Here is a 26,745-nt window from a genome sequence, read left to right on the forward strand (position 1 = left end):
TCTAATTAGCCCAAAAACATCAATGGGTTCGAGGTTGATCGAGATGAGTCTAGCCCTGGTCCTGGTAGCTCTGTTATGTGGTGGAACTGCAGCTCAGTCAAGCTGCACTGGTGTAATCATGAGCCTGGCACCTTGCCTTAACTACATTACAGGAAATTCATCGACTCCGTCGTCTTCTTGCTGCACGCAGCTGGGGAATGTCGTCCAGTCCTCTCCGCTATGTCTCTGTCCATTGTTGAATGGCACAGGACTCAATTTGGGAATAACTATAAACCGGACTCTTGCTCTGTCTCTTCCTGGTGCATGTAATGTTCAAACCCTACCAGTTAGCCAGTGTAATGGTAAGTTGGTCAAGTTTTAGTACTTTTTGGGTTCAAGAAAGAAAGGAGATTGGGTTGCTGACATGATTTTGATTCTGATGTGGTGAAGCTGTTGCTAATGGACCATCAAGTTCTGCAGCTCCACCAGTAAGTTCCCCTGCCAGTTCACCATCATCAGAATCTCCTGCCATTTCTCCACCAGGTTCTTCCATTGGAACACCTGATGAACCTGCAACTACACCACCAGCCTCAACTGTTCCTTCAGGTACCAAAATTCCCATTTTTTTGCGAACATTACAGGCTTATGTGGTAAATTTTCTGTTCTACATGTATATTATACGTCACTCAGCTAGGTTATGTCAGACCAACAAGTGGAATAGAGGTCACGTTCAATTGGACGGAAACTTTGCTCCGCTACCATGTTAAAATTCACAACCCAAACAGCAACAATATTGTCCTTTGGTTATGTTTCTTTGGGCCGTCTCACACTTTCACTTATCGATACTTGAGCCCAGAAAATATATTGCCCCTATAAACAAACTTATGTCAAACCGATGTGAGATTATAATTTTGACAACATTCAAGTACTTCTTATTGTTTATAACGCAGGAACAGGATCAAAGACAGTCCCATCAACAGATGGAACATCTGATGGAAGGATCATCAAAGCACCACTTCATTTCTTGCTTTTCCTACTCTTCATTGCATCTAGTGCTTCTTCTGTCACCATGTTCTGAGTTTTTTTTTGAAGGAGAAATATATGGCCTGTTGGAGTGAAGAAGATGATTCATTTATTTTTCTTAATCACATTTTTATGCTATATATTATTCTTGTTTATTTGTATTTGGTGAAGAGTGGTTGTCCAATTTGTTCCTTTGGTTTAATAAAATTACTGGTTTCTATCATTTGAAGTAATGCTTTAATTCAATATATACTCCAAATATTGATTACGGTATTGCTAATATGTTTATAAGAAATCAATGAACATCCTAAGAAATCCTTTAATTATATATTATCGGATTATAAAATAAAAAATAAAGAAAGAAAAGAGTCACCCAATTTGAAGAAAAAAATGTTGCTAGAAGTTTTGTAAGCTCCACAGTAACTAGTTTATAAAATGTTTTTCAGTTGTGACGTAGAAAGTAATGTTTTTATGGCCACGCATTGAGTTTTAATCCAATCTACTCTGTGGTCAGATGAGAAATTTTTGTATTTGTAAGTTTTTATTGGTCTGAGTTTAGACTCATATTGGATATCCAAAAACAAATTTGTATGATGTCATTCTCGGGCAAGAAAAAAAAAACAATGTCCACCGAACTGTTTATTGCTAAAGGTTTGGACAAATATTGCAAGATAAAATACTCCATCATATGAATTAAGTAATTAACTTTTAACTTATATTATTTTTAAAAAAACCTTTTTAACATAGTCAGCGACCAATTAAAGGAAAACTTTAGTCACACCCCACTCTTTACTATACACACCCCGACTCTCATTGACTTTCTTTTGACTTTGTGTTTTTTTAGTCACCGACTCATAACACCCCACCCTCACTGTTTTCAAAAAACAGAGCCCTCAGTTCTTCCTTCCAAACGACAAAAACGAGAGAGTAATTTGCGGTCATCTAAGCTTGCTACAGGTCATGAAGAAGAGTAAAGGAAGAAGACGCACATCACAATTGCTTGGAACAACACTCCATCACAATGGTAAGTTGTTAGGTTTTTTTTCGTATTTTTTTGAGTATGAAGGGTTTGTCGATCTGTGGGTTATGGTTCTTTGATTTCATGTTGTAGGTTGGGGAAATAATTGCAGCTGTTGATTTACATTTTGATTTCATCTCTTCTTGCTTTCTACCGCCTCCCCAATTTCTTTGCAGCGATGGGTATATATCTGAATAGCCCCACAAATTCTCCCCTATCTATTTTGGTTTTTCACTCTTTGGGTCTGCTTCGTATCATTATTCATTAGGCTTTTCTTGTGGGTTACTTTATGGCCAATGATTTTCTTTTCCTTTTCTTCTTTTGCGTACTTTCAAGTTTCAATAAAGTTTTGATCATTTTGATGAATGAAACCTGAGATACAATATGAATAATAGGATTCGGGGCTTGACACGCCTAATATTGCGTGATGGGCATAGGCCTAGCCCTAGCACTAGCCCTAGCCCAGTGAGATCTCAGCCTCTGAGACCAACTACAATAAAGAATCTCTTATGGTCCTACCAACCTATCTACGTGCTACACAGAGAAGCAAGAATTCAAAGATCAGTTGGACCAAATAAACCCCAAGTTTACAAGTTGGCCATCTAAACATAACTAATTACTTTGCCTTCCAATATAAATACCAAGTATTCACTTTGGCCCAAGACAAAACAAACACTAGCTAAAAAGAATGGAACAAAAGGGGTTTGAGTTGGGTCTAGTCTTAGTCCTTGTGTCAATCCTTTCTCATGGAGCCATGGCTCAGTCAGGTTGCACCACTGCGCTCATAGGCTTAGCCCCATGCCTCAATTATGTAACTGGCAACTCCTCAACCCCATCATCCTCTTGCTGCTCACAACTAACCAATGTGGTCCAGTCCCAGCCACAGTGCCTTTGTACACTAGTCAATGGTGGTGGCTCTTCAATTGGTGTTAGCATTAACCAAACTCTTGCTCTTTCGCTCCCTTCAGCTTGTAATGTTCAAACTCCACCAGTTAGTCAGTGTAATGGTAAGGTTTTTGAGATTGAAACTCACTATGTGATTAGAAAGTTCTAATTTGATCAATTTTGTCAAAACTCTACATCGGATTAACATAACCCAACTTAATGGTATAGAATCAAAGATTTAGCTCCTCTCACACGAGTAATAGATTTTCTAAGCATGTTTTATGAGCCTAAGTACTTCGGAGATAGCTCGGGAGAACAAAACCGTGCGGGTCTTTGGCTCAAAGCAGATAATAAAAGTGTTTGGGTTGGATTTTCTAACAAATTTTTATTTGGTGGTTTGAAATTTGAGATAATTATATATGGGTTATGTTGATATGATTTTTGGTTAATTGTTGAAATTAGGTGTTAATGGTCCAGCACCAGCATCATCACCAGTAGTTAGTCCTCCATCTGATTCAGACAATGAGACACCTGAAGCTCCTACTACTACACCTTCAGGAGGTGGATCTAAAACATTTCCTACAATAGGTGGAACATCAAAGGGAAGCATCGTGGAGTCGCCAATTCCTCTCGTTCTTCTCTTCACTCTCTTTATCGCTTCATGCCTTTCCAATGCCGTTCGATTCTAAAATATTCCACATTTGAACTTACAAAAGAGTTTAGGATTTGCATGTGTACTCTTCTGATGGTGTTGTATATTCAGTTTGATGATATAAAATGCACCAATGATCTGGATTTAATTGAAATTATGTAATTCCCGTGTTGTATAATTTGAAGAATTTGAGAGAGGTGATAACCGTAAAGATGAAAGAAACGTTTGACCAAATTTTGTTTGTAGATGTATTATTCGCTTTGTGTATTACTGCCCGTACAATTACTATACAATGAAGAGAGGAGTTGGATTCAAACTTATAAACCACGGCCGCTCTCATCCAGCCATTGTTAGCTATCTGTATTTCTAACACCATAATATGCTAAAACAAAAGCAAAGAAACGCCGACGGCCGACCCATAAGAATCAAACACGGATTCAAAAACACTTCACAAGCGTAGAATCTGTGATGGAGTTAGGAAATGTTGGTGAACCACATTAACATAAGCACCACCCCAGCTGCCTCTCACTTCTTCCCTATACTTCCCCTTTATAAGCCCAAACAAATCAGACCCAGAACCCATCATTCACAACCTTGCAATTCTATCTACATCTTCCAGTTAAGAAGCTAAACCAATGTCTACTTTGAGGCAGCTAACTATGATCACCATAGCTGTTGCAGCTGTGACATTTTGGGCAGGAGTAATTGAGGCGCAACCATCATCAACCTGCACAAACGTGATCATAAGCTTGGCTCCATGCCTGGACTACATCACAGGGAACTCATCGACCCCATCTTTGTCTTGTTGCACACAGCTCGCCAGTGTTGTGAGGTCGCAGCCAGGGTGTTTGTGTGAAGTCCTCAATGGGGGTTCCTCTTCACTCGGGGTTACCGTTAATCAAACTCAGGCTTTGGCTCTTCCAGGCGCTTGTAATGTCCAGACTCCTCCCATTAGTCGCTGCAATGGTAAGGAAAACAGAAATCTTATTCTCAAATTTAAAAGACAAGCTCTGTTTTTTTGATTCTCTGTTTACTTCAAATTGGTGGCAGCTAATTCTCCAACTGGCTCTCCCGGAACAACACCATCATCAACAAATGGACCAGCTTCGGATGGAAATTATATCAAATTCACATTTTCTGGGCTCCGTCTCCTGCTTTTGACCTCCCTGTCTGTCCCTGTGTGTCTAATTACTTGATTAGCTCCGCCAGTGCCATACATATCTTTTGTAGACCATTCTGATACATTGTATCCATTTTTGTTTTCCCTTGATTTATTTTACTACAATATATGTGTGAGTGATTCTTTTGAGAGAGTTTGTTATTGTATGGACTATTTAATTATTTATATGTGGCTGATCAATAAAGATTTTAATTTCTTTTTAAAAAGATGATAGCATGTTTTCACCAAACATCTTAATTAATCTAGCGATAACGGTAACATTGACAAACTACAAACTCTAATTTGGAGCTTCTAGTGCTCAACCGCTCAGTCGTCCGACAATTTTTTTTTTTTTGTTTTCTTAACTTTTTTCTTATATTTTATTTTATTATAATTAAATTAAAATTTATTTTATACAAAAAATTATTTTAATTATAAATATAATATAATTTGCATGAGTTATGAGCTATTATCATTTAAAAGTTTTGCCAAACACTTCATAACTTATGAGCCAACTTATTTTGCATAGCTTTTGTGTTAGCATTGAAAATCACAACAATTGTTCTATCAAACAGAGTCGATATTGACGTGTAACTTGTTAGAAATTGAAGTTCAAACACATCAACAAATATTATTCGTTTTGTGTCATGGACCCGTACATATTTGTTTTCTTAGACCATCTTCATAGTACTTGGTCCAAAAAATATTTTTGTTGTGAAAGAGATGTTTGGTATTTGATTATATGACACTCGATTTGAGCTATCCCAATCCAATGTGAAATTACAAGTTTGGGGAGGATATTGGCACCTCAAAAAGTAGTTTTTGCACCCCTTTCATTCATGGATTTTTGTGTTCGTTGAGTTGTGTGTCATGTTTTTTGATGTGTATAATATTATACATCAAATTTTTAGTATATGTTAAAAAAATTCTTTTTTGTAATTTTAGTATACGTTCAATTTTTTTTATATGTTTAAAAACCAGAAAATTAAAAATAAAAGGAAAAAGGAAAAAAATCAAGTCTTCAATTAATCAATTTAGTTGTTTGGTAATAGCATATTCTTCACAAAAGGCATTAATTAGTTTTTCTCTCCCAATAATAAATGAATCACACCATACCTTTGAGTGGAAACCTCGCAACAATTTGACAAATTAACAAATTGGAGTATGAAACATGAGATTTGGTTATAAGCTGGAGGGTGATTGTCATTGACTCATTGATGTTGATGGCTTACTTGCATATATATACACTACAATATACAGAAATTCTCAAGTGCGGACATCCACAATTTAATAACTTACGTACTTCACTTACACTGTCGTAAGGAGATTGAGATGCGCAATGACAAGTGAGACACAGTGTTTTGGGTCCCATATGTTTCAAATCAATGGTGAGATTGAGATGCGCAAGTTAATATAATTTAAGGGTGTCCGCATTAGAGAATTATTGCTATTATATATATGCGTCTATTTGACTTAAAAGAAAACAGAATTATTATTGAAAACTGAAAAGAGAGAAGAAATATAAGGAAAATGTGAACATGGTGTACCCAAAGGACCAAAGAAATTAAGAAGAGAATTAATAATCCCCAACAATGTAACGTGTAATTTAATGATGATGTTAGGTAGGATTAGTTAAGTCGCTTGACTTTTATTAGGTTTCCACTTTCCATACGGACTCTAATTAAACTTGTTCATGTTTGGTTTTTTTTGCACACACGTTAGTTCAAATGTGAAAAATGTAACTAGAAAAATAAGAAAGTTCTGAGTTCGATTCTAGCATGACGGTTTGAGGTTAGGTATATATCGAATGTTCAAATGATAAATTTATATAGTGTCGTTCTTGGTTTAAAAAAGAAGTCGAACAATAATATTATTTGAAAAATTAATCTAAGAAAATGTCAAATTTTTGCATTGAAGCGGGGACAAGGAAGGAGGAACTTGGAATATCCTCAAACGCTCGGCTTATTATTCTGTTTCTCTTCGTTGAGGCATACACCAAGATGGCAGGTTGCAGAGACTTTTTGTATAACTTAAATTCCCAATAACATTATTTATATTAGGCTATTAGCTATATATAATTTTAAAAATGTAATAATTAATTAATTGAAAGGAAAAATAAAATACATTTGTTTTTGTAAACTCGCCTCTCCTCCTCTCTGTCTCTCGGGTATCTTCAATTCTTCCCAGGCAATCGTACGCTACTCTGTCGAATCTTGGCAATCGAAGCCCGCAACTCGTGTTGTTTCTTCGTTCTTGCGTCTGAAGGTAAAAGCATCTATACCTATCCTTTCTGTCTCGCTGTATTAAAGTCAGAAAGGGAAGAAGCCAATATGGATTGCTGGTTGCGTTTAATTTCGGCTTAAATTTGCAATATTTTGGGCGCCCATTGTGCCAATCTTGAAAACTTGAAGCGGGTTTCGTGTCAAAAGTGCAAAAGAGGCGGTTCTCTGTGGCATTTATGTGATAGTGTTTACTTGTGTGAATTTGTGCTTACAAATAATTTTTGGGCTTTTAGTTACATGTTGTGATGAATTTAGGTCGATTGTATAGGATTCTGGACATGCGAGTCGACTGCTTTGATATGAGAATTTGTATGTTGAGCATGGATCGGTGTATCCGTGGGTACTTTTATTTTTCTGCTTCTTGTTAAATTAGACTTCTTGTTCAGTGCGTGTTAAGAAAATACTTTTGATTTTATACCTCAAAATGGGAAATTAAAAATCTCTCCTTAAGCTTTTTTGCATATTATAGTATCTCCTTATTTTCTGTGGTATTTCTTGTGTGATATAGTGACTTATATTTTATTTATCTGCTTGTCAAATTGTTATGTCCAGCACTCCAGTGAATGCGGAAATATTGGGACTTGTATGCTCATTTGGCATTATGTCTGTGGATGTGTCTGGATAGAGGTTTGTGAGATAACAATTCTGGATAAATTCTTCCTTGCATTATGTATGTGGATGTGTCTCCATAGAGGTAAATTCTTGCTGTGGTTTTTGTAACTTGGTCTTTCTTCTATCAGGGGATATTTGGATCTAGTGTTCTATTAAACCCATAGAACTCAAATAAGCTGCAACTCTTTTCTTTTTGAGAACATACATATAGGCCGGAGGATGTTATACCCGGATTTTAGGTTTTCTCTTGGCATTTGCTTTGCACATGCAAAGTTTAATTAGAAAGAGCTGTCCTTTATTATCAATGCGTATATTTCTGAAACTATGATACTCCTGCTGTTGGCTTACTCCATTTATCACCAACCTCATGAGAACATCACAAATCATATTGACTCTTAATGTATTAAGATGTTATGTGAGAGGTAAACAACTCCCGTGCATAAGGCTCCCGTAGTGGGCGAGGTCGAGAACAACCGGGATGTACACAAACTTTACCCCCCACGTAATACGTGGAGAGGTTGTTTCTAGAAATTGAACCTGTGACCTCTAGGTTTTACACTTTTACCCTTGTAACTTTACCATTGGGCCACATGCTCACTTGTTATGTCTTGTTTGTTAAGTTGTCAAGAGTCATGGTTGCTATGTTTTCATCCCTATCAGTTGCTTGGAAACAGAGACCATAGATGATTCATTACCTCAATTCTAATCTCTAAGAAGTATTTTCACATACTCTGGTTACACTTATTTCGGTTGTTTTGTGGTATTTAAGAAAGTTTCTTCTGATGGAGGTATAACAGGGGAAATTAAAGGGACGAGATTGTTTTCTATAGGTACTTGAGGTTTGGTTCACTTGTAAGGAGAAACTTCATTGATTGCATTTTTTTGACAGCGTGTAGCTGCTTGCATTGGTCAGCTTGCACATCTTAATAATTATTTGTAGGTTCTTATCAGGCTACATATTTTTGGAACAAATCTTTTATCGTATGCATGTTCTGTGGATTTCCTGTAAGCTTAATATTGATTGGCGCTCTTTCTGTGCTTGATTTAAGATGGGATGAAGGGGGGGGGGGGGAGTTCCTTAATATGTGTTGTACTTGTTTTGTTCGTAGCATTTCTTTTTGTTTTTTCTGTAGTAGATCATGCAACATTTGATGAAAATTCTCCACTTGATGCAGTAGATCTCATCTCTTGTAAATGACTGTGATTGGGTACACCTCATTTAATACTAATGTTATTTTTTTTAATAATAATAATAGCAACGACAACTTATAGATTTACAGGGGTTAGATTTCAATGTAGTTCTTGTTTTGAGAGTCTCCGAGTTCTAGTAAAGAATGCGGAAAATAGTAGTGACAATGATGAACATGAAGCCTTTCCAAATTCTTGAAATATTGGATGCTAATAGAAAATTTAAAGGCTAGTGATTAGAAATGGAAACAAATTTACCTCTCCTCGCTATGCGCAGCCACAGGAAGAGGCTAATTCGAACAATGTCATGATCATCACTACTTGGCACATGCAAATAGCAAAAGAAAAAAAAAAAACATGATTTGTATACGTACTAGTTTTTTTTTTTATTATTGTTATGCCAGTTCAATATAATTGAATACAGTCAAGAGGGATTCGGTTCTAATCCAATGGAAGGGCACATATGAATTTCAACTAGGGAAGTAGAAAATAGAGACAAAGCAATTTTATGGGAAGATCCTTGCAATGTGCAGGTTGTATTTGAATCTGAGAGTGGTGGCATGGAAATTACTGCTAGCAATTTATCCATCAATTCACTTTCCATATTGAAATTTCAATTTCTATATACAATTTCAAAGTTACTGGAATATTTGTTGGCTATAGACAATTATTCATAGTGATTGGACGGTTCTTTTTGTTCTTGGATGGCTTGTTTAGCCTTTTTTTTCTTTTTCAATTACTGGTTATTCTTTTCACCATTTTGACCTGCAATGACTGATTCATATTGGAAGGATTGCTCTTCTTTTATAACTTTTAAAAGATATGAATGTAAAGAAAATATGATAGTTTGGTTGTTCTTAGTATTCTAATGCTCCTAGATTAATATGTTGTTTCTCAAATTTAAATACATATGATTGGTTCTCATATTTTTCTTGTCTGTTTTATTTTGATGTGTCAGATTTGCATAGGCCATTGGTGTCTTCGGTACAGCAACTACCTACCATCAAAAATCATCTTGAACGAATGATATTGTGATTAGCATGTCTGGACTGATTGAAGGTCTTCCTGACGCTGTGGCATTGAGGTGTCTTGCGTGGGTACCCTTCTATCTTCATCCAAAGTTGGAGCTTGTATCGCATTCCTGGCGAGCTGCTGTTCACAGCCTTGAGCTGTTTAAAGCCCGAGAGGACCTTGGTTCATCCGAGGATCTACTATGTGTTTGTACTTTTGACCCAGAAAATTTGTGGCAACTTTATGACCCTCTCCGAGACCTTTGGATTACCCTCCCTGTTCTTCCCTCAAAGATCAGACACCTTGCGCATTTCGGTGCTGTGTCCACTGCTGGAAAACTGTTTGTGCTTGGTGGGGGTAGTGATGCTGTTGACCCATTGACAGGTGATCAAGATGGGAGTTTCGCCACCAATGAGGTCTGGTCATATGACCCTGTACTGCATCAGTGGACCCAGCGTGCCTCAATGCTTGTCCCCCGTGCTATGTTTGCGTGCTGCGTTTTGAATGGAAAGATCATTGTTGCTGGTGGTTTCACCAGTTGTAGAAAATCAATCTCTCAGTCGGAAATCTATGATCCAGAGAAGGATGTATGGATCCCAATGCCTGATCTCCATCGCAGTCACAATTCTGCATGCTCAGGGATAGTGCTTGGGGGAAAGGTTCATGTCTTGCACAAGGGCTTGTCAGCATTGCAAGTCTGGGATCATATGGGACGTCGGTGGATTGTTAAGGATTATGGTTGGCTCCAAGGTCCAATGGCAGTTGTTCAGGGTGCTCTCTATGTGATGAGCCATGGTCTTATATTCAAGCAGGAAAAAGAAGCGAGAAAGGTTGTGGTATCTGCCTCAGAATTTCGAAGGAGAATCGGATTTGGAATGATTGGCCTTGGAGACGAAATATACATAATTGGAGGCGTGATTGGGCCCGACAGATGGAATTGGGATATCAAGCCGATGCCTGATGTTGATATTCTGACAGTCGGGAGCGAGAGACCAACTTGGCGCCAGGGAGCACCAATGTCTCGTTGTCGCGGAACAATTCTCGGATGTACTTCTCTGAGGATCTAGATCTCTAGAAATTGTGCCATCGTTTGCCGCATTGCTTCCTTTTGGAAGACCAAAGAATGAACTTGTTTTCCTTTCCTGCTTGTTTGTTTGTTGTTTGTAAGCTTATTCTTTGTACTTGTTATTCTGTTGGATCTTTGGAATGTTAGGATGGAAATCAATTTGTAGTGAGCTGCAATTGTTCTTGTTTCATGTTATAACGCTTTCATAGGTTCTATTCGACTAGACCTATTGATGTTTGGTTGATTTAGTTGCATATACTTTGATAATCCTAAAACTAAGATATAGATTTAGTACATGAAAGGGTGCTTGTTTGTATATTTCTGTACGGCAGGTTTATTATCCCACATCGGCTAAATTTGTATGCGAGGAGGAGAAGCTAGCTACAAATTGGGCCTTGAGGCTATTGGGCAACATACTTACCTGGACGGGGTCAATGGATGATCATGAAGGCCCATGGCCTAGGTCAGTGACTTCCATTGCACTTTGGAGGGGTGCTGGCCTAAGGTCTCCCCAAAGTGGGAGAGCCTACGTCATAATTTGTGGAAGAGGGGGCCTGCGTTCGCGCGGCCCCTATCAAATATAGTCAAAGTTACTTTCTTCTAAATAATGGACTCTCAGGTCGATTTATAGATGGGCTTTAAAAATTGGTTCATACTGTACCACAATTGGACTAGGCCCAACTGTTGGAAAGAAACTGGGCTTTTTTATAATTGTATGATCTTGGAGACTGTGATTGAATTTCGGCCCACCGATTATTAAAAGCTGGGCCTTTTCTATATCGAGAACGAGAAGCCCCTTCGTTCAAAACCCTACAGGCTGCCGTAGCCTGTAATGTTGTAATTTGGAAACAAAAACCCCTTCAGTTGAACTGAACTGACATTCGGCATCTGTTCGTAATCGTGGCCCGAGCTTTAACATGGAAGAAGACAAACATATGGAAGAGGGAGAAACTGAAAAGGGACTCGAAGTGGCTCCGGCAATTATAGCGAGTCACCCGACCCAGAATTCAGTCTCCGTTGCTGTTGGTTCAGACCTTCGCGTCTTCGATCTCCGGTGTGTGCTGTTCCCTCATCCCTGTTCTCCTGCTTCGTTTTAAGTTTTCAATACTGCTTTTCGTTATACCTGTTAAGAGCGTGCTAGGGTTTGTTGTTCCATTCAATTGCTCAATTGTTTTCTGATATTGCTGTTAATAAGAATGTTGTTTGATAAACTGAATTTTGGCTTTCTTTTGTTTTCATAAACTGGGAGCTGGGCTTTGAATTATTAACTTTAACTTTGACATTCTCTTTAGTTGCATTATTGGAGTAGTTTTATTATTCGAGGACTGTATCAGTTACCTGTGTACTTGGTTTTGCTTTGAAGGTTAAGAAGTGTACTTTGTGCTCTGTTTTGACTTAGTTGTGGCTTATTCGCAGTGGAGATTGCCCAGTAAATTTGGTGGATGATTCTGGTGGGCCTATGCACAATGATTCTATACGAGCTATTCGTTATGGTGCCAGTGGGAAGCGTTTTGTATCTGCTGGTGATGACAAACTTGTCAAGATTTGGTCTGCTGAGACCTGGCACTGCATTCATACAGTGTAAGCGCTTGAAGTTCCTTAGAGATTTAGTCAATTTTGTTAATTCTCTTTGAAACCATTAACAAGCTGTTGAATTTGGGTTCATCAACTCTATAGAGATGGAATGTGAGATTAAGTAATTTGCTGGCATCCTCAGTTCTTGTTCGTCTTAGGGATAAGTAAGTGTGATTTAGTATTTATTCTGTTTGAGCTGCCTCAGCCATATGTTAAGGCTGAATATCCCCCGCTTATTATATATTTTTATTGTTTCACTTTCACAGGCGTATGTCAATAAGGTTAAATTAAAGAAAAAGCAACATATGGAAGTCATTTTCTAATTACTCAAAACGAACTTGTTGCAGAATGGTTCAGTTGTTGAGTTATTTGAATTTGTTTAAGTGAGTCTCTTGAAGTTGAAATTTTCCATGGCTATGTCTAAGATTAGTGAAATATTTCCTTTCTATTGGCAAGGCGAATGCATCTGCTACCTAATTAGTTGAAAACTTAGACACTGTGCATCCTAATCTTAATTATTTTATTCTGCTCCAAACAGTCATTTCCCACACCTTTCTACTTTCATCAGTAGAGTTAAATTATTTTAGCTGTAAGCAAACACCGTTTTCCCTTTAGTTTTGAATTTAATTTCCCTGATTTTTCTGAATGTTTCTAGGAACTCTGAGAAGAGAGTAACTGCAGTCGCAATAAGCAATGATGATCTATATGTTTGTTTTGCTGACAAATTTGGAGTGGTTTGGGGTGTGGATCTGCATGCTCTCGATGACAATCAAACTTTAGTCAATATGAAGCCATCACCAATGCTTGCACACTACTGTAGCATAATCACTAGCCTGGTGAGTTATTTGTGGTTTTCCATTGCTCCAGTTTATATGGGGTTTTTTTTTGTGTCTTAATAGGTGTTTCTTTTGTTGGATGAATCTACTCTATTTTCTTTCAAATAGTTGAAGTAGGATATAGAACCAAACTCTTCATCTTAGTAGTCACTTATTTATACAAGAAGATACTGCTATAGAAAACTGTATGTCCACTTTGGAGAGCCAGCAACCATTTTCTGTCTTATAAGTAAACAAAAACTATCCTCATGATTTTTGGCTGCAAGAATTTATTTATTTAAAATGGATGTGATTGTTGGCCATCTTAAATGGATATACCATTACCATGCATGTTGAAGGGGTGGGTAAATTATTAAGAATTTCTTTTTTGCAGGAGTTTTCACCAGATGGGCGGTTTATTGTCAGTGCTGATCGAGATTTTAAGATTCGAGTAATTCTACTTCCTTGACAAAATCAATAGTTTTTATCTTGCACAGTTTGTGCCTCTTACTTAATACTTTTCTGAGACAGGTTACTGTGTTCCCTAAGAAGCCTTTAGATGGAGCTCATGAGATACAAAGTTATTGCCTTGGTCATACTGAGTGAGTGAGTTCTTATGTTTACTTGTGAATCCCCTAATACATAATCTTGGAAGAACACTTGGTATTTAATTGAAGCTAAATATGTTAATATGTTGTTGTTTGAATACTTTTTCAAGAATATCGAACATGAAGTGCACTCAGATTATGTCTACCAATAGAGTGGATTTTAATGTACCTTTTTACTTAGTTGAACCTGAAGTATATCGATGTTGTTAACTTGTATGCGAGTGTCTCTCTTGTAGCTTATACTTAATTTATTCTCACTTTCACATATCAATTGGCAGGTTTGTGTCCTGCGTTGCCTTCCTCTGCACTTTGGATTACCCCCATGGGCTTCTTCTATCTGGTAGTGGTGATTCAACTGTAAGTATTTGTTATGGTTACTGTAAGTATTCGTTGAACAGAAAGCAAAATGATCTGTATCATTCACTTAAATATGCTTTTAAAGTTTTTGCACGTTTCGTCTATAGGTTCGCCTGTGGGATATTTCCTCTGGTTCAGTCCTCGACACTTGTGAAGTTGGTGCTAAGGTGCTTCCTGCAGCTTATCACTACCCTCCACTGTTTTTGAGATATCACTTACTATATTGAATTTTGAACTGAAACTCTCCCACCTGTCCCCTCTTCTTAGTGGTTGACAAAGTAGTAAAGTCACCAGTTTGTTTCAAAAAGGGATAGTTCATGGCATGTTGCCTTTCATTAAGTGACACATTTTCTTTGCCTTGCTGGTTGTGTTCTGTTTTGTTTTACTTGTTTGTCTTCATTTGCTTACTGAAGGCAGGACTCTTAGAATCTAATGGAAGTGAAGAGGACAGTTCTACTGTTACTGATCTATGTGTGATCCCAGGCAGCATGTTTGTTGCAGTGGCCATTCAAAGGCAAGAATTAGCTGCATGATTTCTTGTTTTCTTTCTTTTCACCCTTTTATGGTGTTCTTATGTTGATTTGTTAATTATATGAAATTTCAGCTTGCAAGGAATAATGGTGTTAAGCTGTGACATATCTGCTCGAACTCTGTGTGTTGCCAAGGTGAGGACCTTTATTAGTCAAGGATCATTAGTAAAAGTGTTGTGACACTGCCACTGTCCGGCTGCTCTTATAGACAATGCTGTATTTTATTATGTACCATGAAGGCCTCCCAAAGATTTTGTTTTTGATTTCTGTTTGCTTCGATTATTGCAGGTGGTTTCTATCCCAGGCGAGAACTTTATCCCCACAAGTCTGGGTTGTAGCTCTTCTGCAGAACTTTTGTGGATTGTTACAGGAGTCTCTAATTTGCGTGGTTTTGACTACCCATCTTTAGCCCGTGTTAGGGTAATTTCTGGCTTCAAGAAAGGCAATCCCGATTCTTCGATTGTATTGGAAGATAATGAAATACCTGGGGGAGAGAAGTTACTTGAAAAGTTGCAGGGAACTATATCCATAGAGGAAAATGTTTTTTCAGCCGCAGCTGAAGCAGTGAAAACTGCAATGTCCAATTTGCTACTGAAGAAGCAGTACCCTTCGGAGAGACGGGAATTTAGAAAGAGAACCAGAAATGACAGGAAAATCAAGAAGTGAATGGATTTCAACATCATCAATATTTAACTGATTTTTGAAGGTATGAGTTCCTAAACTAATTTATGATCCTTCCAATGTTGTATAAGTAAATGAGTGTACCATCTTAGGTACGTACCGTCAAAGAATAATTTTGATGAAAGGATGCCGCTGTTCATGTTTCTTTTTCTTTCTATTTTTTGGTGCATTTCATGTTCCATGATAGAAATGAATAGGGAAAACAAATACATGTGGCTGATTTCCAATGATGTTTTCATAAACTCGTGTAGCCGATCTTAAACTTTTGGGATAAATACTTGGATGATGATGATAGTTTCATTTTCTCAAGGTGTATTTGTATTTATATACATGAATTTTAACGTAAGAGTACAAAGTTACGAACACCTCAAGCTTTCTCATCTCTAGGTATGTCAACGATTCAAGTGCTTACACATTGCAATTCTTCTCTGAACTTCCATCCTCCCTCACCGTGCTTTCTTCTAATTGTGATATATTGTTTTTTATGTTACTGTGGCTGGCAGCTTAAAGGAAAGGCATTGCAAACCACGAACACGAAATACTTCCCAAGTTATTAATCTGGAAGCCAACTAGTCTTAAAGTAAAAAATAAAATAAAATAAAATTTCATTCTCATTACAAATTTTCAATATTGAACGGATTATAGAGTATAAATAACGTACATACAAAATCATACATGTATCTATCAAATGTGTACATAGTTTTCAGTACCGTCACTCATTTCGTAGGCCATCCTTGTGTCAACACCAAGTTATCTTATTATTCACTATACAGTATACATACATATATATATACATACATATACATACATATATATATACATATACATACATATATATGTATGTATGTATGTATGTATTATTTGTAGGCCATTTTTTTAAAACCAATAAAGATATCATACTAACTTGTTCATTGGACATCTTATATGGGCCCAAACTCGAGTCGTAAGGTCCACACACAAATTCTAGGTCATCATTGTGCTGTCGAGACTTTGGGAGAGATGAGTGAAACGAGGAAGTAGGGAGAAGTCGTTTCAAGGTTTCATACGGGTTGAAAAGGGAAGTTTTTGTAACTTTAAAATCTCAATCGTTGGAGAGATCCAAACAATTGAAATTTCAATCCCTATTTTAAGTCTACATGAGAGCTATGATATACTCCATCCGTCTCATTTTCTTCGTCCTTCTTTCTATTTTGGATTGTTCCAAAACTAGTGTCACTTTTCTTCATTAATTAACAATTTTGTTATAGTATTTCAAAATTATCATTGTCATTTTAATTACTCTTGTTTTAAGAGAAAAAAAGTATCACCATAAATAAGGACAAATTGGGACCGAGGGAGTATATGTTAAATTCCTACCAAACTTTGTTTTGTCTTGTGTGTGGTCAAAAGGCATAGTTATCCTAACATCACAACCATATTATTATGGCTTGGCATCAAATATTATCCCTCAAAACCCCACATTAGGGTAACAAATGGCATCATAATATAAAGACATTTTACCAAGTTAAGTTAAACTTCACAGCTTTTTGAAGTGCTTAATTCATTCAACGATATGCTCATACTGAAAATTATTATTCTGACAATAACCTTATTTACATGCAATCATGCATTCGACACCACAGCACCCACGAAAGAGACTTTCACTGCTTCACGATGGGAAAGTGGGGGGGTCCTTTTAAGGGATTGAGACACACTATTCTTCTAAAAAAACAGCTGTTTAATTTTTAGGTATAGATACTTTTCAACAAAATCTAAAAAAATATTAAATATAAAATATGTAAGGTTTTGGCCATTGAATCATATATTCAATTATTTATATTTTTTAAAACAAACTTTGCTTCTTAATGGTTTAAAATCATTTCTTGCATTTTTTTTAATTAATTCGGTTTTTTGTTAATATAAAACACACCATTACTTATATTTAAAATCATTGATATTTATCATTTACTAATTTTGAGAAATTATTAATCTTCCAAGTATATCTTGCAATAAATTGACAGCTTATTATTTAATTTTTTTTAAAAAAAACTATATATATGTGAGAATTATCTGTGAATATATAGTTGAAAGGGATGTGGCAATGGGGGTCAAAGAAAATTGTAGATGAAGAGATAATGAAAGAAACTTGGCTTCATTATGAAGACATGGATCAATAAGAGAGATCCCAACAAAGAAAACAAAAAAAAAAAAGATAAAACAAAGAACCATTTGATAGAGCATATAGATATTATACTCATAGTTGCCATGGACAAGTATTGACTAATTAGAAAGATTGATGATTGTGTATCCCATTAATTTAAAGGAGGACACTTTGTATAAGATAAATTCGGCAGTGAATTGATGCTTCAAATGGATATAGAAATGACACTAAATTGATGCCCAAACTCGATGCTCAAACAAACAAAAATGTTAAGAATCTAAATATTTTTTTTGTCTTAATCGAGAAATTTTATCTATACACCAATAATCTACTATCTTTACATCATTTTTTAATTTTTCTTATTTAGATAAATATTCTTGTATACAATGACATATTAACCCTTAACTTAAAATTTTAAAATAAATTATTTTTACATATTTTATTAAAGACTACTAAGTTTACATCATAATTACTTTTAAAAAAAAAGTTAATTGACTTTTTACGAAGAATTATGGAGGAAATATCAAGCAGGGACTAGTTGCCGAAGAGTTGGGGCCACATGTGCTTAGTGACCAAGAAATCTGCCAAATTCACAAAATATGCGAACCAAAATTGAAGATAAATACATCAAAAGCTTCCAATCATCTCTTGCGATTGGATAAAAACCAGAATTGCAATAAATACTTCAATAACGATTAATTAACGAAGGTGTCATGTCTGCTTCCAATCATCACCAGCATAAACTGATTGATCCCCAAGCTCTTCTTCAATTCGAAGTAACTGCAAGAAACTTTGAACCATTAGCTTCGTATCTTCCACTTAACTTCAACACAAATAGCCTTACTCTTGAGTTTGTGGTAACTTATGCAGTAAATGTGGTTGGATTCAATTCCTAGAATCACCACCCTTGAAAAAAATATTTCTACCTTGGAAATTGAGGTCGAATCCGGAATGTATAATCGGTAGGGGCAAACGTGAGGATGTGAAGAAACGGTAGAGGCAACTCTCTTATTGTAATGAGAACGGTAAAAAATGAGAGATTGAATTGTGAGTTAAATGTGTGTAAACTTAACACTAATATTTTTAATATTGTATAAAACAAGGGTAATTTGATCTTTTCATTATAAAATTATGTGTAGACTTATAACTATTTTGTGTAAACTTATCATGTTCAAAAAAATGGTGTAAAGATAATAGATTAATGATATGTAGATAAATTTCCCCTATTTTAAATATTGAGATGGATCTATATGATTATGTAAAATCATAGTCGAGTGGGCCAAAAAAGTGAAAAGAATTTGGGCCTTAGTGGGCCCAACGCCGCTAATGGAATGGTATATATATCTTAAATATAGTGGGTGGTCCCACCACACACACAGAGAGAAATGGCAAAGGTCCGGCTCCATGTGTTAAGTTACCTGCCATTATTTTGTAGGGGTCCATCACCCTAGATAGTAGATATGACTTATGAGAGTCAGGCCCACAAAGCTCTTGCTTTGAAAAGATTGGGACTTTTGTCCTCACATGCCCAAATACGTATACCAATCATCTACTTCTCTCTTTATGTCAAAAGAGAAGGGAAAAAACAAACTCTCAAGTAAAATGGAGATAATCAACTCAATTTGGGCCTTAGTGGGCCCAACGCCGCATTAGGTATATATCTTAATATAGTGAGTGGTCCCACCACACACAGAGAGAAATGGCAAATGCCCGGGTCCATGTGTAAGTTTAAGTTACCTGCCATTATTTTGAAGGGGTCCACCACCCTAGACATGAGAGTCAGGCCCACAAAACTCTGCTTTGAAAAGATTGGGCCTTATGTCCTCTCAAATTAAAAATAGGGTTTTGACTTGTTTTATTTAATTTTGGCGTCCTTCTCAAATACCATTTATGAGGTAAATGAAAGAAACAGAAGTGATAGGGATTCAGTAAAAAATATCTTAACAGTAGATGTGTCATTCTTTAGTTTAATTATTAGGTTTTATGAATCCCTATATTTACATCAATTAAGAGACAAGATTAATTATTGTGATGTTTTTTACTGGGATCCCTAATATTTTTGTGAAAGAAAAGGCACTAGGCATGAAAGGTTTGTTGGAAGAAAAAAAAACCAAACACATTACGGATATTGTCTACTCTAGACTCTAAGCCCACACGGATTTGTTCTTTATATGCCGTCATGATTGGTTCTTAAACCCAAAAACGTGTCTGTGTGTGAGAGATGCGAGATTTTTACTTATATATACTCGATTGGATTATGTCAATCCGATGTGAGATGTTAGTATTGACACTCCCCCTCACTTATGAGGCTAGGTTATGCTAGACCCACTAAGTAAACAGGTAGAGACCACGTTCAAAATGTATCGAAACTTTGCTTAGATATCATGTTAAAAATCTAAGTCCAAACACATTAAGGATATTGTCGTTAGTTCATGGGCCTAGAAAACATGTCATTTTGTGAGAGGTGCATTTATATGCCACTAGATTATGTTAGGCTGGTGTCATTGTCAACTATCATGAAAGTGATCATTATTATTTCTCAATAAAACAGTAGGATTGAATGGGAAATAGTTTGCAAATGAGCCATTGATTGAGTGGCAATGATTTTGTATGTCCCTGACTGAGGTCATGGGTTCTAGTCTCACCTCCTGCGTGGGGCCTGTTGACACCCTGCGTGGGGCCTGTTGACACCACCAAAACAATGGTTAGGAGGCTCATACTTGATATTCAACCATAACTACATCATCGGAAGGAAATAATTGAGAATGTTATCAGAAAGGTTCTAGCCGCGGCCCATTTGATGAGACCATCCGTGTAAGCATTCTGACGTTTGCTAAACTCCAATTCGGAAATAATTCATTGCTTTGTTAACCAAGGCAAGCTACTACAAGAGGAGTCCCTTCAAGTGCGTGCGTTTATGGCTCTTTACACTTCTGCAGTGCATGATGAACTGGTCAGGAGTTGGACAAAAAATCACTGTCACTTTATATGTAGAAAAAAGAACACTATCCCACTCTGGTCTACATATACAGTCAGGGATAAGATCGTTATAATAAAAGCTTGGGTTTTCTTTTTCCTTTCAAACTTTCTCTCTCACTCTCTATCTTCTCTCAAAAAGTCGGGAGAGATGACTCAGTAGAGAAAACCCATTCCAATATTGGGAAAAAGGGTGACAGAAAGTTGAAGTTTCAGAGAGAGTCTGATCTTTATCTTTGCTTGTAAAAAAATGATATATGGAAGTCTGTTCATGGTTTACATTCGAGCTATTGTGATAGAGGTTGATTCTTTGTTCTTTTTGAAGGAATAAGAGAGAGAACTAAAACAGGAGTGGGAAAGTAAGAAGTGAACATAGGCTCTGTTTGTTTGTTTTCTTGGTCAAATTCTTATTGTCTAGCCATGGAAGCTGCAGAGACTTAGAGACCTTTGTGTACTGAGTTTTCTTTTATGGTTTTCATGATAATAGATGTATATGAACTTCAATTGATGGCTTGAAGACCAGTTCGAGCCTTCGTGGTGATATATGGTTAGTATGATCTGTGATCATATCATATTATGTGAGTTTTTTGGTCTTATTCTCTCTTCTAATCTTCCTTTCCCATGTTTTGCAGAGCAGATTGGCCAGAGTAATCTTTCACGCTGAGAAATATCAGATCTGGAGTGACCAGAAAACAAGGATTAATGACTGATCATCAAGGGTCTCGATCATCATCTTCATCTCCCAGCCAAGACTACACAAAACCAGTTCAGTCTTTCTTTGGTTCTCCAAGGTTCAAAGCCTTCACAACAAAAGGTCATGGTGAGACTATTCATGAGACTGTGATGATGATGAGTCCAACTTCAGTCCTTGACAACAAGCCATTCTCTCCTTGCAAAACCCCATTTTGGTATGAATCAAACCAACCCAAGTTCCCCAAAACTGAGGAAAAACAATTCCCATTAGAGAAATTACTTGACACCAAAGGCATTGCCCTTGCTCTTCTTGATAAACCCATCGAAGACACTTCTTCTTGTTATAATCCTAGTCCTAAGGTCTTGTTTGGAGCTAAGCTAAGTATCCAAATCCCTCCCGTGCCTCCATCATCAATTTCTCCATCCGGATCTCCTGCTGATTTTGGGACCAAAACCCGGAATCCAAACCTATCCCCACAAGGGTCTGCCGCAATTAATTATGGGATCCAAACAGAGGATTTTGATGGAGTTTTCCAGGGTTCCTTATCTGTGAGTGAGATGGAGCTCTCTGAGGATTACACTCGTGTGATCTCTCATGGTCCTAATCCTAAAACAACCCACATATTTGGTAATTTCATTGTGGAAAGCCACTATTCCTTTAGTAAGCCAAACTCTGCAACCAAGGATTTCCTCAGCTCCTGCTGCACATGCAGGAAAAATCTTGATCAGAAAAGTGACATTTTTATTTACAGGTTAGTGTTTTCTTTCAAAGACTTGGATCTTTCATTTGTGTAACTTATCTGGGTCTGAAACTTTTTCTTCTTATGTTAATGCAGAGGTGAGCAAGCTTTTTGTAGTGACGAGTGCCGGTACAAAGCAATGTTGTTAGATGAAGTAGAGAATTGAGAATTTTGATACAATTCATTAGATTATTCGCACATCAAGAAGACAAGCACTTTGTCATCAAATCTCTCTACTCTAGATGATTCAGAAAGAAGATGATTCAGTTCCAGCAAAACCCATGATTGATATTTTCACTCTGTTGAAGCTCTCTCAGTTGCAGATAAAGATAAAAGAGAGGATAAGATCTTGTAGACAGGATTTGTTCTCTAGTTTTTTATTTTCTTAAAGATGGGGACTTGGATTGGTTTCTAAAGCTTTTTGGCCCTCAGTGCCCCGACGCAGTGAGTCCAGACTAAGTAGATGAAAAATATCAAATTTGATCAATAATCAAAGGATCATAAAATAAAAGGATAGAAAAATCAATAATCAAAGGATGGGGTGTCATATTTTTTCTGGGTCATGCTCAGATTTGTTTTAATACTAAAGCAGATCCAAAATAAAATCCCTCCAAGATCAAACTAACAATATTTTATGAATCAAGAGCTTGAATAATGACTAGTTGGTGGGGAACTTCAATTGCTCAATTGAATAATCTCACCTTCTGCCCATTTAATATCTCAGCTGACTTTATACAAGACAAAAATGACGTTTTTCACATCATGTAATGACAAAAAAAAATTGAAAACTAAAGCAAAGAATGAGTTTGTGGATAACATTAACAAGTATCAAATTTAGGAAAAATGTCTACAAGTAAAGCAACTCCACTTTCAAAAGCAGATCCGAAAAACTAAAAAGGGATTTACAAGAGTTTGCCCAAAGGTGGTCACTCTAAGATGCTTGAAAGTTTCAAGCACAAGAAAGCAATTCCAATATGGGTTATTCTTCCATCATGAAAGTGACAAAAACACGTAGATGTAGTTAAAGAGAACCAGCTAATACATTGATCAACTTCCTATTAACTCTCTAGAAGGGAAGAAGGCAACGACAAATACTGAGACACTAAAGCACCATCAAATACCAAAAGATTATTTTCAAAATGAGCTGAACCAATAGAAACTTGTGCCAGTATGGGTCAACTGAGAAGAACTTAACTAGCAGAAGAGCAAATAGAGGGGAACGCCATTGCAGTAGAAAAATGCAGGAGATTTAACAGCCTAACGCAACTGATATTCGGTCCCTTGATTTTCTCCTTCAGTGCCGCAAATTTCAACATTAGAGCATTTCTCATTCCAAAGGGTCAATGATCACAACTAACTTTTGCAGAGAAATAAAATCAAATTAAGTACAGTACACCACACCATTACAGGTACCCACATCAATATTATCATAATTTATAACAACAAATCAGTAGGACACCAGGATACATAAATGCCTCAACAAATTTTATAGCGTAAAAACAGAAGAGCTAACATTGCATCTGGGTCTGGACACAGAACGACAGCAGAAAAACACAACTGCTCAAGCTTCAAGACAACATATTCACTCCACTACTCTTTAAAGAGTCTGGCGCACACAAGATCTGACAGCCTGATTCATATATGTAGTATTTTCCCACATAGAAAAGTGAAGAAACATACTCTTGTTTCTAATACATCTTAAACTTGAGACTAGTTCCATCAAGAAGACTGTGCGCTGAACAGCCTCCCAAATTCTTCTCCAAGCTCACTGGAACACACATTACAAGCAAATATCACTACCGATCAATTGAAAATTTTAAGTGCAAACATTGATGAATAATTCAGAACATCTTTGCAAAAACTGTAAAGAATTATTACCTTGTAACTATCTTGGTGGGGTCAAAGATCTCCACCGGAAGATGGAAGTAACAAATACCATTAAGCCGAGCAGTATCACCCGCTCAAAAGGACAAGAAGTAATGGGGATACAACAGGATAGACAACACATCGAAACCTTACAAATTTAAAGAGCAGAAGAAATGAACAACTACTTTCAGTACCCCTCTTTCCCACTTTTCAACTTAAAAAACAGAAAAGATGGTGAAGAGTGAAGACTGCCTATGCAGATTTTAGGTAAAGGAGTCGATCCAAAGTCCTATCAGAAAGAGAGGCAACGAAAAAAGTTACAGTAGTATATAGAGATAGAATGCCAGAAGTTGAGCAGCGAATCCAGGCAAAGACCAAAGGAGTAAGAGCTACAGCAGAAAGGTGAAAACATAGGCAGCTACTTGAGGAACATTGAACTAAGAAACAGTCAGGTTATAGCTGGGCAAACTGCACCAAATGAAAGGACTCCAAAGTTGAGACCAAAGAAATAAAAAGATAATAACAAAAGATGAAACCTATGGATTTGTTTGAATCCTAAAGTGAGATCTAAAGAATTTACATGGCAACTGGTATTAGAAGCCTAATTTCCTTCCACTGCAATAGATTAAATAGTAATCAGTTGTTCAGGATAATGATGCGGATCACCATCCGTTGTTTCCCTTTGGCTTCCTGAAAACATAATGTGTCATGTGTGCCCTTCCATCCCAATCCCAAGCCGGGAATCATTAGGAACCCAATTCCAGAATAAACTCCAATGCCGCAATGTAAAATCTGGAGATTTTTGACCCACCAAAGCCATGAGTGACGCTTGCTGCCACCACAACAAAAAGACAAGACTCTTGTGCCGCTGCCACCAGCTAAAAATTGACAATTGTACCACCACGACTGAAAGCTAAACAAACTCATACTGATTGACGCTAGCAACCAACTTATTCACTCTATATACAATCCAGTAATCAAGTACTAACCCACTTTTCACATTATTTACAGGACAAAAGTCCCTAATAGTTACTAATCAGTAGCATCAAGATTGAGGATGCGACGCAGTGTCTTTGTCGCAGAATCAACACCATTAAAGAGTTCTTTAGCAGAAGGTTTATGTGCTCTGGTAGGGGAAGCAGGAGTAGATTTGGCAGAGAGGTGAATAAAGTCTATAGCGGTATCACTATTTTTGGGCAACTCTAGAGACACAGTCCGCTTTGCATTCACTGAGAATTTGGGGATAGGCAGAGAACTCGGAGGTGGAGAGTTCGAATACGCAGGCCCAGCCCAACGCTCAGAGAATAACAAGTCCTCCTCGTGCATCTCCTCATTACAAGATTTTCCAGTTTTAGCGAACTTAGTTTTGATTGGGATTGGAGTGCTTTTGAAGCTGGTGGTTTTGGACTGTGGTGTTTCAAAGGAGTGTGAAATATCAGTAGCCGTTGGTGATGCTGTCTTAGGTGAGGGAGAAGGAGCATGTTTGGTTATGGGAGTAGAGTAAAACTTATACGGGGTTGGAAGAATACCTGGCCCGGATTCAAAATTCCGGCAATTGATCTCCGTGAATTTTCTAAATGGCGATGACCCGACCCGATTAGCAGGACCGTGAAACTTGACCCCACTGTGGTATTGGTTCCGATGCTGCGCCACAACAACAAGCGTCTCCATCATTAACGCTCCCACAATAACCAGTTCAGATCCACCACAAATCAGCTGCAAATCACCGGGAAAAGAAAAAAAGCAAGCCCAGACCACAGAACAGTGTCCTGCCTGTAAAGTCACACACATAAAACGAACGAATCATTAACGAAATATAGAAAACGAACAAAAACAGAACTTTGATCCTCATTTTCCCGAGAAAGTGATCAGATGAATTTACTGGAATAGTATACTGAAGGGTTAGATCTCTGCGAGAGTGACTAATTCTGAGAGTTGAATTTCTCGAATGACTCTTTCGTTTCTTCAAAGTAAGGTTGTTTGCGATCAATTCGCCATTGAAGACGGAGAGGAGACCCCAAATGAGGGTTAGAGGCAGAATCCACGGATCTGGAGGAAATGGGTTTCTACAGTCGTATTTAAATATCGCGCAGGTTCCACTACTCGTTCCCAGGTGGAGTGAGTAGGTAAACGGCCCTCCGTCTTCTCTCTATTAACCATAATGACATTTTTGGATTTGTAAGATTTTGAATTTAATAATATCAATATTGATTTAAATTTGCCAAATATTTTATTTTTTTGAATACAAGGACGTTGCCAAATACCTTATACCACTATTGGTAATTTTAAATTCATATATTTCCAATACTACTACAAATGCTCTATCTTTTTTAGGAAAATCAAATTTGAGCTGTTGAGTTTTTCTTCATAAAATTTTATAAAACATAAATTAAAAAATAACTATTATCCCTCAAGAAAAGTGTAATTTTTTTTAATTCTTAATTTTCCATCAAACAAATGTAGCCTTAATACTCCAACGATGTTATGGTAAAGTGATATTTATTTGAATAACAAATTAATTTTCCGGATATTAATAAGAAATTAACATCAACATTCATTTCCACCCAAATAAGAAAAATATAAATTTTCCAACCCTAAAATGTATATTGAATTGTGTGCAGTAATTATCCACACTTCTCTTGGGCAATTTCGGAAACTGAAATACATATATATGGGCCCCCAGTGGCCGGGCCCCATAGGAGTCCCAAAGTGGAGGTCTTGGTTAAGAATAAAGACAAAATAAGTAAATGACAGGTTGGAGAGTAGTTGATATGACCGCTGATTAGGTGTCGGTTCCTTTGGCACGATAGTCTCTGAATCTGGTCAAATTCTTACCGGTGACCGGTTGAAGCAAACCGAAAGGTGAAGATATGCTTCCTTTTTTAACAT

The 26,745-nt window shown here is 36.9% G+C and overlaps 7 protein-coding genes and 1 non-coding gene across 13 annotated transcripts; 7 read left to right on the forward strand and 1 right to left on the reverse strand.

Moving 5' to 3' along the window:
• Positions 1-22: 22 nt before the first annotated feature.
• Positions 23-1,057, forward strand: LOC119990341 (non-specific lipid transfer protein GPI-anchored 19-like). Its single transcript, XM_038836207.1, has 3 exons — positions 23-341; positions 430-593; positions 926-1,057. The coding sequence occupies exons 1-3, from the start codon at positions 23-25 to the stop codon at positions 1,055-1,057; spliced, it is 615 nt and encodes a 204-aa protein (XP_038692135.1).
• A 1,622-nt stretch (positions 1,058-2,679) lies between these two features.
• LOC119990937 (non-specific lipid transfer protein GPI-anchored 19-like) lies at positions 2,680-3,786 on the forward strand. The gene is made up of 2 exons (XM_038837077.1): positions 2,680-3,027; positions 3,368-3,786. The coding sequence occupies exons 1-2, from the start codon at positions 2,709-2,711 to the stop codon at positions 3,592-3,594; spliced, it is 546 nt and encodes a 181-aa protein (XP_038693005.1). The 5' UTR covers positions 2,680-2,708; the 3' UTR covers positions 3,595-3,786.
• Positions 3,787-3,982: 196 nt separating this feature from the next.
• LOC119990938 (non-specific lipid transfer protein GPI-anchored 19-like) lies at positions 3,983-4,865 on the forward strand. The gene is made up of 2 exons (XM_038837078.1): positions 3,983-4,523; positions 4,608-4,865. The coding sequence occupies exons 1-2, from the start codon at positions 4,193-4,195 to the stop codon at positions 4,751-4,753; spliced, it is 477 nt and encodes a 158-aa protein (XP_038693006.1). The 5' UTR covers positions 3,983-4,192; the 3' UTR covers positions 4,754-4,865.
• A 1,927-nt stretch (positions 4,866-6,792) lies between these two features.
• On the forward strand, positions 6,793-11,112 carry LOC119992313 (F-box/kelch-repeat protein SKIP30-like). Of its 3 annotated transcripts, none has more exons than XM_038839027.1 (3): positions 6,793-6,981; positions 7,551-7,625; positions 9,757-11,112. In XM_038839027.1, exon 3 carries the CDS (start codon positions 9,839-9,841, stop codon positions 10,874-10,876), a length of 1,038 nt encoding a protein of 345 aa, XP_038694955.1. In that variant the 5' UTR covers positions 6,793-6,981; positions 7,551-7,625; positions 9,757-9,838; the 3' UTR covers positions 10,877-11,112. The 3 variants fall into 3 exon arrangements, with proteins under 3 accessions (XP_038694955.1, XP_038694957.1, XP_038694954.1); XM_038839029.1 differs by having other exon boundaries at positions 6,794-6,981; positions 7,551-7,692; XM_038839026.1 differs by lacking the exon at positions 7,551-7,625 and having other exon boundaries at positions 6,797-6,981.
• A 176-nt stretch (positions 11,113-11,288) lies between these two features.
• On the forward strand, positions 11,289-11,450 carry LOC119992331. Its single transcript, XR_005466337.1, has one exon. It is a non-coding gene; the product is annotated as a U1 spliceosomal RNA (small nuclear RNA).
• Positions 11,451-11,661: 211 nt separating this feature from the next.
• LOC119990553 (tRNA (guanine-N(7)-)-methyltransferase non-catalytic subunit wdr4-like) lies at positions 11,662-15,734 on the forward strand. Its single transcript, XM_038836528.1, has 10 exons — positions 11,662-11,929; positions 12,292-12,456; positions 13,106-13,286; positions 13,660-13,716; positions 13,797-13,867; positions 14,152-14,230; positions 14,338-14,397; positions 14,644-14,744; positions 14,835-14,895; positions 15,049-15,734. The coding sequence occupies exons 1-10, from the start codon at positions 11,793-11,795 to the stop codon at positions 15,424-15,426; spliced, it is 1,290 nt and encodes a 429-aa protein (XP_038692456.1). The 5' UTR covers positions 11,662-11,792; the 3' UTR covers positions 15,427-15,734.
• Positions 15,735-20,622: 4,888 nt separating this feature from the next.
• LOC119990811 (FCS-Like Zinc finger 8-like) lies at positions 20,623-22,434 on the forward strand. 4 transcript variants are annotated; one of them, XM_038836927.1, is made up of 4 exons: positions 20,623-20,916; positions 21,045-21,104; positions 21,190-22,002; positions 22,087-22,434. In XM_038836927.1, exons 3-4 carry the CDS (start codon positions 21,260-21,262, stop codon positions 22,154-22,156), a joined length of 813 nt encoding a protein of 270 aa, XP_038692855.1. In that variant the 5' UTR covers positions 20,623-20,916; positions 21,045-21,104; positions 21,190-21,259; the 3' UTR covers positions 22,157-22,434. The 4 variants fall into 4 exon arrangements, with proteins under 4 accessions (XP_038692855.1, XP_038692856.1, XP_038692854.1 ...); XM_038836928.1 differs by having other exon boundaries at positions 21,195-22,002; XM_038836926.1 differs by having other exon boundaries at positions 20,623-21,104; positions 21,195-22,002.
• Positions 22,435-23,330: 896 nt separating this feature from the next.
• On the reverse strand, positions 23,331-26,745 carry LOC119991422. Its single transcript, XM_038837776.1, has 5 exons — positions 26,692-26,745; positions 25,739-26,005; positions 25,386-25,629; positions 23,869-23,902; positions 23,331-23,758 (listed from the first exon to the last, which is right to left on the reverse strand). Exons 1-5 carry the CDS (start codon positions 26,743-26,745, stop codon positions 23,710-23,712), a joined length of 648 nt encoding a protein of 215 aa, XP_038693704.1. The 3' UTR covers positions 23,331-23,709.

Source organism: Tripterygium wilfordii, chromosome 22, assembly GCF_013401445.1.
Source record: "Tripterygium wilfordii isolate XIE 37 chromosome 22, ASM1340144v1, whole genome shotgun sequence".
Taxonomy (NCBI): Eukaryota; Viridiplantae; Streptophyta; class Magnoliopsida; order Celastrales; family Celastraceae; genus Tripterygium; species Tripterygium wilfordii.